General features: G+C 42.0%; 1 protein-coding gene across 5 annotated transcripts in view; it reads left to right on the top strand.

Annotated features, from left to right (window-relative positions):
* The window catches only part of PAK3 (p21 (RAC1) activated kinase 3), a 166,019-nt gene that overhangs the window by 145,384 nt on the left and 7,435 nt on the right, over positions 1–13,200 (top strand). For all 5 annotated transcript variants that reach the window (XM_051787383.1, XM_051787393.1, XM_051787403.1 and 2 more), the window contains exons 3-8: positions 304–404; positions 5,091–5,244; positions 6,195–6,232; positions 7,453–7,584; positions 8,172–8,334; positions 12,527–12,590. In XM_051787383.1, the coding sequence (XP_051643343.1) occupies positions 304–404; positions 5,091–5,244; positions 6,195–6,232; positions 7,453–7,584; positions 8,172–8,334; positions 12,527–12,590 (652 nt within the window). The remainder of the gene's footprint in view (positions 1–303; positions 405–5,090; positions 5,245–6,194; positions 6,233–7,452; positions 7,585–8,171; positions 8,335–12,526; positions 12,591–13,200) is intronic.

The following is a 13,200-nucleotide window of genomic DNA, read 5'->3' as shown; positions in this document are numbered from 1 at the left end:
AGAACTGATAATAGAAATCCTACTGGTTAGAGATAGCCTAAGAAGGCTACTTCATGAGCAGCTTGCTTTGGCAGCAAGTACAGTGGCTGAAAGAAAAACAAAACAAAATAACACCTTCTAGACCTTCCCCAACAGGACTTGACCGGCTGGTGTTGTATTAGCTTGGATCTGTTTGTCAAGTTAGATGGATGTTAATTGATTTGTTTTCCACTTTTAAAATACTATTTTGAGCACGCTGATTGTGAGAAGTTTTAAATGAAAAGCTGTACAGAAAATAAGTGCTTGTTAACATTTTGCCTCTAGCCAACAAGAAGAAAGAAAAAGAACGTCCTGAGATCTCTCTTCCTTCAGACTTTGAACATACCATTCATGTGGGATTTGATGCCGTCACAGGAGAATTCACAGTAAGTAACTACTGTATTTCATACTTACCAGAGCTTCTAGTTTCTTGATGGTAAAATAACCTCCTATTGCCAGAAACATCAGATGACAGCACCCAGGCTGTGAAGACAGAGACTTTTCTTTGTTGGGCTTAGGATCTGGAGTGTTTAACTTGTGATTCAGGCTGCTTTTTTTTTTTTCCTCCAAGGATTGTCAGCAGAGTGTCTGTGGAAAATGAAAACTAGGAAGGACGTAGGTGTATGCTTTTATCAGTCCCCCAAGCTGCTACAAGAGTTGGTTTTTCAGTGTCTTTGGAAAAGCATAAAAAGCCCCCACACACGTGCATAGTAGACAACCAGCCTCAAAATGCAAAGTCCATGTGCTCTGCAGGCAGCCCTTGGAGATACCCAGAAAACAGCAGCATTATGGAAGTCCATTCACTGTAATTTAATTTCTTTAAAATACATTGACACCTGAGATGATCAAACACATATCTAGCCTTTGTGTATTAATGGAATAGCTGTCAGCTACTTGTATCTTGACAAAGTGCATGAAGTGTTGGGAAAAATGAGTTGATAGAAGCTCTCTGAAGCGTGCAGGGGGTTTCAGAGCATTTTTTCTCAGACTAATAGTTAGGTGCAGAACCCATTAGTCCCTTAAAGCTGAGATGGCAGTGAGCTTATGTGTGGTTGAGCTGTGGAGGTGAGAGGAAGCATTAGCAACTCTCTCTGTGCCACCTGTAGTGCCCTGTGAGCTGAGTGGTCAGACTGTGTAATCACCCTGTGTCAAATTGTGAATGAAGTGTGGTAGTGCTGACTGGCTGCATACACGAAACAGGATGGGACAAATCATTTGCCTGGACAAAGGATGGCCAATTTTTGGAATTTGAATCCTAAACGTGATTTTTTAATGATTTTTTTCTTTTGATTGCCACTTTTTTTTTTTTTTTGCAAAGACGTTTCAGAAAGCTGGAAACTTTCTGTATCCTACAGTAGCAGTAGCAACAGTAGTAATAACAGTAGAAGAGAAAAAGACACATTTAATGACAGCATATCTTCAAAGGGGTAGTGAAATTGAATTATCCTTTGTAATTAGGAAATACAACTACATTTAAAATAAGCGAACTAGTTAATTAGCCTTTTTAAATAGGTGTCATATATAAAATTTATTCTGTGCCAAACCCTGGGGGTTGACTAAATGCTCATTTAAAAAGCCCAGATGTGGTCATTTTTTATCAGAAACTTAGCATAAAGCTTTTAAAGTTGTTTTTTCTGTGCTGTCTGTCCTGGCTTTTCCCATTTTTCCTCTCTTTCTCTCCCTGTAGCCACTTTATTGTTCAAGTTAATCTTCTGTGCCATTCTCCTTATCTTTGTATTGTATTATATGTTATGTTACTTTCTGCTTTTGTTTTCTCCCTTTTGTGTTTGCATCACTTCTTCCTGTCTGTCTTTGCATTTCCTCCTTCCCTTCTCTCCCCACTAAACGTTCAGCTCTTCTTATTCTCTATCTGTTCTTCCTTCCAACCTTCTACCTTTAATTCTACCCTGTACTTCAGACCTTTTCCTTCTGGCTCTGTGCAAACACGATGGGTCACAGTTGTGTTCTCCATAGTCTGACTTGTGGTGAGGGTCCCAGTTGGTTCATGTCACTGCCAGCTGGAACAAAAAGGAGGGATGTCAAGCTTAATGCACTTTGGTTCTGAGCACAAACACTCTATAAGTATTTCAGGGGTCACGATTTGGATCATTTTGAATGTTGTTATTATCATCCTGTGTGTCAAAACATGATGATAGCAGCAGAGCTTTTTGCTTTAGCATTAGAGATTTTTGCTTTTTTATTTTTTTATTTTGTGTCAGATGCCGCCAGCACAGGTCCTGCCCTTTTATAGAGCACAGCAGTTCTACATGACTAAATATATCCAGCTTTGTTGCTGTAGCACAGTTCCTTTTTAATATCTTTTCCCCTTTCCAAACAGTGCAGATTAGATGGCTGCTATTTTGCAACCACACAATATTTCTGCAATAGCACTGAAGTGTGGAAGTGCAGTGCTGCAGTCTGAGAGGGCTCTAACCAATTCAAAAGGAACCAAAGGGACAGGTGACTTCCCCTGTGCATCTTGCCAGCACAGGGCTTATGCTGCAGTCCTTAGGGGAGTCAAATACCAGTGAAAGCAAGGGAGTTTTTGCATCATTAAGAACTGGATGTCAGTCCCAGCTAATCACAGATTACATTAGGCTTGTTTGATTTGTCCCAACCTGGATAGAACCCGTGTATCAGCTGGGTAGTCATGTGGTAAGTAGGTCCTGCTGAAGGAACTTCCACTAGCCATGTCATGGATAAATATTCCCACTGTCTAGTGATCACGCTGTCTGTCTCTTTCAAAAGTTTGGAAGTGCCATGGAAGTGTTGGATAAATGTGCAAATGTATGGGTTGGGGTTTTTTGTTTGTTTCTAATTCCTGCAGCTGTCATGCCAGTCGTGCCTGCTCTCCTGGTTATGTGCAACCCACTGGGCCATTCTCTGACACCCAACCATCACCCCCAGCTGCATCCCCTGACTGTTGGTAGTTGCATCCCAATGCACAGTTGCATGGGCTCCTGAGTTCTGGCTTTCAGGCTTGAGCACCAGGCTGTGCTGTCCATCATGAGCAGATGTTATGTCTCCATTTCACTGTGCTTGGAGCAACCACATTTGCTAAGAAGTAGGGCTTTTAAAGCAGAGAATAAAACTGGTTGGAAACTGTTGGGTGGGAGCATGCTGCTAGAGCTTTATGTTCCTTTATTTGAAGAAACAGTTGCATTTTCTGAATGGAGGAGGGAGTGTGGTTAGCAGGGCTTTGGGGAGTGTTCTTTGTAAGAGATGCATGTTTGAAGCTGTTTCCTCATCCCCAATCTAGAAGAAAATGTGGTCACCCACCAAACTTTTAAAGCTTCAAGATTATGACATTAGTAAGTGGGAAAAGTTGTGGCTGTAGATCCAAAGAAGTTGCACATTCCTAATCAAATCAAGCATTTCTTTACAGTTGTCCTGATTTTCAGTCTGACACGTATAGATTATTTGAGTTGTGGCCATACACAACCTCCCAGATTTCACAATCTGACTGGCTGCTCTCTCCACTGCACTTTGGGGACTCACTCACTGGCCAGTGGTGATCTCAGGGCTGCAGAACCCCCAAACTTGGAAAAAACTTGTATAGAGCCATTCAAAAGTGTTAACCTGGCTTCAAAACTCGGCAAACAGCAAAAGCCCAATAGTTTTTTGTTTGGTTTTTTTTTTAATTGAGACAGGAAATCACAAGTAATTTTTTCAGTCACTTACCATTAATTCTCAGGAATGTATTTTTATGAGGGAGAGAAAAACTGGTTTAAAAGCAAGAGGAGGGGGAATGATGCTTCCAAACTTTGGAATGGTTGTGATTTTTCTGTTTTCCTAAGCCTGCCTTCCTGTAGCCCATCCGCCGCCGGATCTGTTTGGTATCCGCCTCGTAACTCCCATTTTAGATGGGACTTGCCCATTTTGGCCCATTGGTTTCCTCCTCCTGCCACCTTCTGAGTTGTCCCACATTCTGTTTTAACTTTCTTTTCTTTCTTTATTTACGTCCATTGCAGCCAGATCTCTATGGCTCACAGATGTGCCCAGGGAAGCTCCCAGAGGTGCGTCACAGGCCCCAAATGCTTCTTTGAGATGTCATAGCACTGCAGCAGCAGGTTGATGTGTGTGCAGTAGATTTGTTGCTTGGCTTTTCCCACTCTTTTTTTCATCAATCCTAAACTTTGGAGGCCCATGTCACACATTGTTTTGTGGAGAACTTCTGAGGAAGAAGCTGTATGAAAGTAGATTGGGGTGGCACCAAGGCCAAGGTGTCGTTTTTCTTCAGTGAGCCCTACAATTCACTGGTCGCTGTCAGCTGTGCAGTAAAGGGGGGAAATGACAGGCTGTCAAATTTAGGGAACCATCCTGGGTAACTAAAGCAAGTTTTTATAAATAGAATTCCAGTGTAGAGCTGCGGCTTTCAGCAATTGGATCAATTTTCAAATGCCACCCTCACCCATAAGATGTCCAAGAATTCATCCAAGGCTTTGGGACTCTCAGCCTGTTTTCCGAGTCCCTGGTTTCTGTATGTTTGCAGTAGAGAACTTAGAGGCATCCTTTGCAGCAGTGGGACACCTCAGTGTCATGCTTTTGAGAGCTGAAAGACGGATTGTTTACCCCACAGTGTTCCCTGGTATGCTGAAAATGAACTGTATCAGGGTGGGGTTCACCTTGTAATCAGACAGCAGTGATCATTTCAGCAAAATGTGTTTGCATTCCTAAGCATGAAAAGTCCAGTGTAAAGCTCCTAAAAGACACTGTGTTGTCCACCAATAGAGAATAATTGTCTTGTTATGTCTGCACTGAATCACCAGGCAAACAAGCTAAGCCTTAAATCATTATTCCATGGAAGAGCAGAGTTGATTTCCAGAGGAGTTTCATGCACTTTTTTTCCTCTCACAGTCATTACTTTCTTTTCTTTTTAAAGTTGGGTCCTGGTTTTATCTAGATGTTGATAGAGAAGAGAATGATTGCATCTAATTTTAATTGTGAGGTGTCAGTCAAAATTTCTGCAAGTAAATTTGTGCTACAGGGAACATGGGATCTTGGTAAAGATCTGTGAGGCTGTGGATTTTAAATACTCTAAACCCACTTTTTTTTGCACTTGACAACTACAGGGCATTCCAGAGCAGTGGGCCAGGCTACTACAGACCTCCAACATAACAAAACTGGAGCAGAAGAAGAACCCACAGGCTGTTCTAGATGTTCTCAAATTTTATGATTCCAAAGAAACAGTTAACAACCAGAAATACATGAGCTTTACGTCAGGAGGTAAGTTGACTTCTTCCTGTGAAAAAGGAAGGTCAGGCTTCAAAATGAGTCAGAGCAAAATTCAATGTTCAAGTGGTCAAGAAGCAAACTGAACCAATTATCCTAAAATGAATTCCACATCTCCTCCAAATGTCATTGAAACGTTGAAACGGTGACTTTTTTTTGTCGCTGGTTTTTAGAACTAACCAAGATTTTGAAACAAAATTGCCATTAAGATACCATTAGTTTGGTAGAGCTCCTGTCAACAACTTCAGCTAAAAAGGAGGTATTTGTAGGCAGTGGGGTGTGGGCAGCTTTGGAATGTAACCTGCAGGGTTCCATTCCCTCCACAGCATCGTCTGTGGCACTGGAGCTGTGATTTCCTTAGTTCGATGGTTCAACCAAGACAACTTCCAAAATGCAGACTAGGAAAGCTTCTCACAAGTCCCTTTAAAAACTGCACTTATCTCCAGAATTTTCCAAATTCCGTAATTAAAGGATTTGACTAAACTTACACTCACTGTGCACTAAAATAGTGATTCCCTTTATTAAGAAATGCAAACTTCGAAATAGTTCTGTTCCTGTGCTGTGTCAGAATAGAACTGCCATGCTTAAGGGGGATTTTGGGGAAGCTTTTCTGGGGATACGTTGTCACAAGCTAATTAGAATGAGTGCATGCAATTTATTTAAAAAAATAAAACACAGGAAAGAGAGGAGAAAAAGCTGCTTTAGCTCTTGGGTGGAACAGAAGCATTGATTGTTAAAGAACAATTTGCATTTTCTTGACCAAATTTACTGGCAAACAGGGCAAAAATTAGACACAATCTAGAATTTTGTCCCGTTCTCTTCTTTGCTGTGTAAAGAAACTGTTTCTCCTGGAGGGGTGGTGTTAACTTGTTCTGTGGGATTCCCTACAATGGTCAGGTTTTTTTCCTAACAACATCTGGTTCATTTTCCCTTGCTCTCTGCAGATAAAAGCGCCCATGGATACATAGAAGCCCATCCTTCGGTGAGTGGGAAAGTAACCTTTGATGCCCCTGGTGTTTCAGAATTATGCAGCAAGCCATGGGCTTTCCTTGGTTGTTTTTTCATTCTGTTTAATTGCTTTGAAACAAGTGAAAGTCTTATTTTGCAGACAGAAGATTGCTTGCCGGTTTTAGCCACAATGGAATATATAATTCACAACAGTATGCAGTACTGTCTAATGAGCCCATTTTAATTTACTTTTAACAACTTAGAATCCCATTTCTATCGAATTTCATGATTTCTCCTTAGTACAGCTGGATATATAGCTGAATATAAATCAGATTATAATTGATATGTAACTCACTGGAACCATTGAAAGAAAGTTTTAAATAACCATCCACTCTAATTAATGCTGAATTGCAAGAGCATTCCCAGAGATGTAGGAATGACATCCACATTAATAGTGACCAAATTTATTAGGGTTATTGTTAGTGCATTAAATAGCAAGTGACTGAATGGGAATTTGGCTTTTATTTTTAAATGTTAAGCAACTTCATGTGAGGTTTGTGATTACACAGCAGACTGTGCATAATGAAATGAAAAATTATCCTTGAATATTCATGCTTCAGATTTTCAGTCGATGCCACTTCCCTTATCTTTAATAAAACACACTTTTCAGAGGAAGTGTGGTGTTCACCAGAGCACTGTAAGCCTTGTATGGACACCTTGGCAGATGCTGTGGTGTTTTCTTCTAGCAGACAGAGGCAGTAGTGAGACAGTCAGCACGTCAGCTTTCCAAAGTTAGCAACTCAGGCCTCCCTGTTTGCTGTGGGCTTCCCTTACTGGTATTTCTTCTGGACCGAAGGGGTGACATTTTAAAGAGAGTGCCAATGAGATGTGAATATGTAGAATGGTGCCTTCAGTTTGCTTCAGTTCTCTTAAGTGGCCTCTTCTAGCCAGCTGGAAAGCAGTTGGTAAACACTTCACAAGGCACATTTTAATTTTTTTGTTTTACCAGCAAAATTTGGGATGACATGATATAACTCTGTGCCTCTGAGCAGCAGCTGGGACTGGTGGAGTTCAACTCACCTAACTTTAAATACCTTTAAATTGTGTTGTGCTGTAAGTTAGAACTGAGGCCCATAGGAGCACGTGCATGTCTAGATTGGATTCTGATCTCTGGAAGACTAAGGTTGTATGTAACTATCAAAGCTCCAAAGTGGCAGAATGGTGACTGTCACTCACACTACTGTCTGTCCACAGAGCACAAAAACAGCATCAGAACCTCCTCTGGCTCCCTCTGTGTCTGAAGAAGAGGATGAAGATGATGAAGAGGAAGAAGATGACAATGAACCTCCACCTGTTATCGCCCCACGGCCTGAACATACAAAATCAGTAAGTGCCAGCTTTGGTTAGCACTGTATTTGGTGCAGTGCAGAGCTGCAAGTTTCTGATCAGACAGCACTTGTCGTTCATGGCTGAAGACTCTGAGGGCTGGGGTCCTGCCATGACAGTGCTTCATCCCAGCCACTGACACCTGGAAAATCAGTTTCCAGCTTTCGTGCTTAGGTGTCAGGTTCCTGGAATTCTGGCAGGGGCTGTGACTTTCTCTTCATGATGCTGTGGGTGTAAAAGTGAGCCAGTTTGTCCACAGTACATGTGCAGGCTCCCTGTCAGCAGAGAGAGCAGTCCAAAGACACAGTTCATATACCTGGCAGAATATGTAGGACACACTGTCCCTTGAGGTACTTGCTCCTCTCCACGGACTTTTTCAGAAAATCCATGAAAATTGAATGTGAAACTGGCCATGAACTTGTAACCCTTCATTTTTTGCCCATTCAGTATGAGAAGTGGGCAGCAAAACCAAACAGTTTTAGAGCCCTGGATGTCACTGACACCATCTTCCTAAGGGTTTACATTCGAAATATGATCTTGGGGAGATCTCTGCCATCTTCCTGACACGAGATAATTTCTTCTCACAGATCTACACACGCTCTGTCATTGAACCTGCCGCTGCACCAGCACCAGCTAAAGAAGCCACCACTCCCCAACCTGAAAACTCAAACACAAACACTCTGTACAGAAACACAGACCGGCAGCGGAAAAAATCCAAGATGACAGATGAGGAGATCCTAGAGAAACTGAGTATGTATTGTGTATTTTATGTCTGCTAGAACAGTGTATTTTGTGCATATCTCAGCATTAGCTGTACCAAATGTTCCTCCTCAGTTCAGTGTCACAGAGCCACTTAAAGCTCCCTGCAGAAACTGTTGTTGAGCTTTGAGGGAGGGTGTTCCTCCTGCTTCTGAGGGCAGGTCAGGCTGGATTGGGTTTGTCTGAGCTGCTTCCTGCTCTAAAGGCAAAAGCAGAGGTTGTTTCTGGTTGAGCAGAAGGCTGGGACCTAGTGAGTGACCTAGTGAACTCCTGTGTGCTAATGGCCAATTGAACAGAATATTTGGGTTCCTAAATTCTCTTTAGACTCCTGACTTCTCACAAGTCATCAGAGCCAAAATACTTTGCAGAAATCTGTTGGGTTTTGGGTTTTCGTTCATGGGGCGTTTTTTTGGTGTGTTTTTTTTTAACAGTAGACAACTGCAGCATTAAGCTTATTCTTTCAGCCTCAAGTAACTCTCCTGCCCCAGCTATTCTCTTACTGTCCTTCTTATGACTGTTATTACTGCTCCTACTTCTATAGTTTGTTTTTATAAGGATTCTACAATTTTGTCAGTGATACGTCCTGATTTTTGTCAGAAAATCAGTTGACACCTTGGATAGAGAGGAAAAAGGTGTTTCAATGTGCCCGAAAATTAAAGAAAATATTTGTATAATAGCTTTATAATATTTTTATTAATAGCTGCCAGTGCTGTGTTCTTGGTTGGGTTCAGAACAGATCCCAGTTTACTCTGTGTTTACCATTAACTGTTAGTACAAAAAGCATTTTGATTTACACCTCCTTGTGTCTGATCTCAAAGCCAATAATACTGTGTCTTCAAAGGGAGCGACTGCTCATAAGGGGCTGCAGTCTGGCTGTGGCTTCTTCAGAGTGGTTGTCAAGGCTCCACCTTTTTGTCATACCTGCCTTGCCACTGATGGCTGGTGTGACTGCAGAGGCTGAGACCTTCCTTAGCTGTGAGATTTCAGCTGCTTGCTTAGTGTTCTGCACCCTTACCAGGTTGACATGAATCTCAGTGCCATTAGGGAGTATCCAAGGGATAAGTTCAATAGCTTTAGCTGAAGGCAGAATGAAATAAATTCCAGAGCAGATAGTTACCTGCAGGTATGTCAGCTTACAGAGAGAGGAATTGTGCTTCTTCAACTGATGCTAAATGCTTGAGGCAGGCTGAGATCTGCAGGTACCCTGCATTATGAACATAAGCGTGTGTATCATTTATTCAAGCTTAGCTTCTGTATAGGCTGAGTTAGGACTGAGCTCTTGAGTTGTTGGGGGTTATATCTTTGAAGTGTTACATGCTTTCATGCTTTTTCTTTCTTAACAATTTGATACCGAGTGAGCAAGGTCTGAAGGTCTGGTCTGCCTTGGGCAAATTGTGATGTGGACAATGAAAATCTTTTTGTGCTTTCATGAAGCTATCTGAAAATGGGGAGGATGCTTTTTTGTTAGAGTCCTGGACTAATTATATTTAGGCAGTGTGGTGCTCGTTCTGTTTTGTTTTATCTCGTATGACCACTTCACCTTGCCTACTTCCCCCACAACTGTTTTTATGCTACTTTTAGGAAGATGTCCCATACCCTCTTTTATCTGAAATTGCTTTCATAATTCTTTTCTTCTTGAAATACCTTTAGTTCTTTTAGAGCTTTCAGAGTTTTATTAGTGAGGAAAGCCTGTATTACCGAGATAAGATCAAACAAAATTCTGTCTGTAATGAAATCATGACTATGTTCTACTGATAACTGTAAAACAGAACTGGCCCAATTCTGCTTTCTTATCCACTTAATTTAGGACTTGATAAAGGAAAGTGCTTAAAGACATCAAAATAGCTGATATGTCTATCTTTTGTCCACAGTAGTGAGTGCTGGTCTGAGCGGGAGCTGCATACCTGTCACTTTGTTGATATTAATGCTGCAAAATTTGATGTGCATTGGCCTAAGCACAGGGAATCAGCCACAAACAACTAACTTAGGAAAGAAGCTACTCAAGTCTTGAGGAAAAACGCTGAAAATCTGAACTGCAAAATCAGTGGTGAATTTGGAAAAATGATTTTTCAAAATCTTTCTTCTTCAGTCTTCTTTATTCTTTTCTAATGTTAATGAACTTGGAGGAACTTCTGATACCTGTTCTAATAGGTACACGGTTCCATTAACTTGCTGAAAATAGCACCTAGCCATACAGACAGCACAGTGTTGTTCCTGTTGTCCAGCCAGGCTGAGCACAGCATTCCAACAGCGTTTGGTTTACTGCTGCAGAGCCTCCTGGGGTTGTGAGCCACAGGGTGTGAGACAGTCTGGCTCCATCACCCATCCTGGAGTTGGTGCCACTGAAAGCTGCAATTAAATCTTGCTCTGTTTGATGCCTTCTTGCCCACTCGGAGATGTAGGGAGTCTGAACAGGAAGGAAAGAAAGCAATAATTAGGATATTGTGTTTGTGTCTCATGAAAGAGCCAAAATCTGATAGACTCAAACAAATCTGAAGGCTTAATTAAAGAAACAATATTGTTTTTTCTGGTCCAGTGATTTCCTAGCTAAAATGCAGGCAATGAAGCCTAAGGTGATGGCTCAATGCAAATGACTTCTAAAGATTTACCTTGGAATTTACATCATGGAAATAGTTTAAGATGAGTTCAGAAGGAAAGACTTCCAGTGATCCACAGCATATTTTTTTTTACTGATCTGGCAGTATCCCTGTATGACAAATACAAACATACACTTATTTGTTTACCTGTGCTTCCAAAACAAAACTAGGTGATGCACCATTCACTCTAAGTAGTAACAAACATGTCTTCCCCCTGTCAAGGCCATTTTTCTGGAGCAGAGGCTTTAGCATCCAAATGGGCATGTGACCGGATGCCTAGCCAGGAATCCTGCCTGCCAGCACGGCAAGAAGACAGGGCATCAACACCATCTGGTGCACTCCCTGCTAAAATAATTTTGCAGCCCTTGGCAAGAGTGCTAATGGGAGCTGCAGGAGAGGAGGTTTCCTTTGCCCCACAGTACTTGCTCCCCTCTCCCAGCGCTCCAGGAATGCCAGGCAGTGCCCGTTGTGGATGGCAGCGGGAGCCTGCCCACTGGCCTGGAATTCCAACACAGTCTCAAGTATCCTGAAGTGGTCCTGCCCTGCTGTGCCAGCCTGCAAGGGTCAGAGGAACTGGATCATCTGGAACCCAAGCTGAGGGTGTAGTGCTTTCAGAACCTGGTTAACTTTTCATAGTTTCATCTCGTTGAAACACATACCATAAACCAAAAGGTCATTCTGCTTCTCTAGAGCGGGTTTTCACTACAGAATAACTCTTCAGTAGAGAAGAACGTGACCAGAGGACTCTGGGCTGTCTTCTGCATCACATCACCTGGACTTGTGAAAGGATCAGCATCTCATTTGGGCAGCTGTCCATGTCACCAGCACTCGAGAGGCATTGCTGTCCTTTGCTACCCATTCCACTTGTGCTGGTTTGTGAAGACCAGTGTGTGGACAGTGTTGAGAGGGGGAGTCCAGTGGTTGTGACTGATCTGTGTCAGGTTGAAGACAAGCAGTGTGGTTCCTCAAGCAGCACAAGCAAGATTGTCTTCAGAACTTAGCCTGGTAATCAGTCATGGAGGTCCTAGATCTAAAATGCCATCATTCTTGATGATAACATGAGATGCTGTTCTTTAAAAGGATAAAGGCATTCTTTTGGCAAACTCCTGATAGGTTGAGAAGATCCCCTCCTCTCCTGGAAACACTTTTCCAATGTTCTTCCTGCTCTGGAAATGGTGCCTTTTCATAAAAAAATATTCCAGAACCCAAGGTGCATTTAATCTTCAGAAGTATTAAACCTTTTGTTGCATCAGAGTGTTTATTCCCAAGAAAATAAGGGCACTGTTGTTCCAGCTCTCCTTAATGTTTGTAGAGGACAAACTCTTGCATTGGTACCTGTTCTTTTCTGATCTCTATCTGCTCTTAATGTTTCTCCATGTGCTTTGTTTCCTGTCGAGGTGACCCTTTAGAGGACTGTAGGAAATCAGTCTTTGCAGAGGCCACCTGTGCTACGGAGCTGCCTCTGGTGTTGCTGTTGTTGTCACCCAACTGACTACAAAGGGCTCAGCAATGGGGCTGCATTTCGGATCTGCTGGAAGGCGGGATCTCCATTTTGAAGTCAACATCTTGCATTTTGTTTCTTTCAGGGAGCATTGTGAGCGTGGGAGATCCTAAGAAGAAGTATACTCGATTTGAAAAAATTGGCCAAGGGTAAGTCCAATCCCAGTTACTTATGCAGAACCACGAGCCACGTGTTTTGCTGGTGTAATATCAAGCATGAAGTCAGGCAAGCTCCAAGCATGTTCAGACACTGGGTTTAGATCCTTCTATCTCTCAGTACTGATCAGAACTTGCAACTGTGGTCAGAAGGCATCATCAAAGTCAACTTGATGCTGGCAGTATCTTGTCTGTGGCAAGGAGCAGGACCTGGAAGATCTCCTGTCCGTCAAGTGTGCAGCACTTGTTTGCTTGTTTTCTTCGGAGAAATAATTTTTGTGTGTCTCAAAATAATACACTGCACTCAGCAAAGGAGAAAAAACTTTTATTACCTAAAAGAGCAACTCAGATAACAGTTCTCAATAACATTTCTTTCCGACACTTTGGTTAAAACAATATTCTAAACTATAACCACATAGTTTAGAAACTGAAACAGGAGATTAAAGGAAAAGCTCTCTTTTCTAGCAGAGGTGGTAAAAAGCAAAAGTTCAGTAATAGACACAGTGTTGATGCACTTGAGAGAAAAATGCATCATCTGCGTGATGGCAGGTGCTTTATGGATCCTGCAGGTTTTAGGCATTTACTGAAAGTAATCACCCAAGCT

The sequence above is a fragment of the Manacus candei genome, unplaced genomic scaffold, assembly GCF_025592945.1.
Source record: "Manacus candei isolate 608988 ecotype Guabito, Panama unplaced genomic scaffold, ASM2559294v1 h1tg000003l, whole genome shotgun sequence".
NCBI lineage: Eukaryota > Metazoa > Chordata > Aves > Passeriformes > Pipridae > Manacus > Manacus candei.
This window is presented reverse-complemented; position numbering and strand designations above follow the sequence as displayed.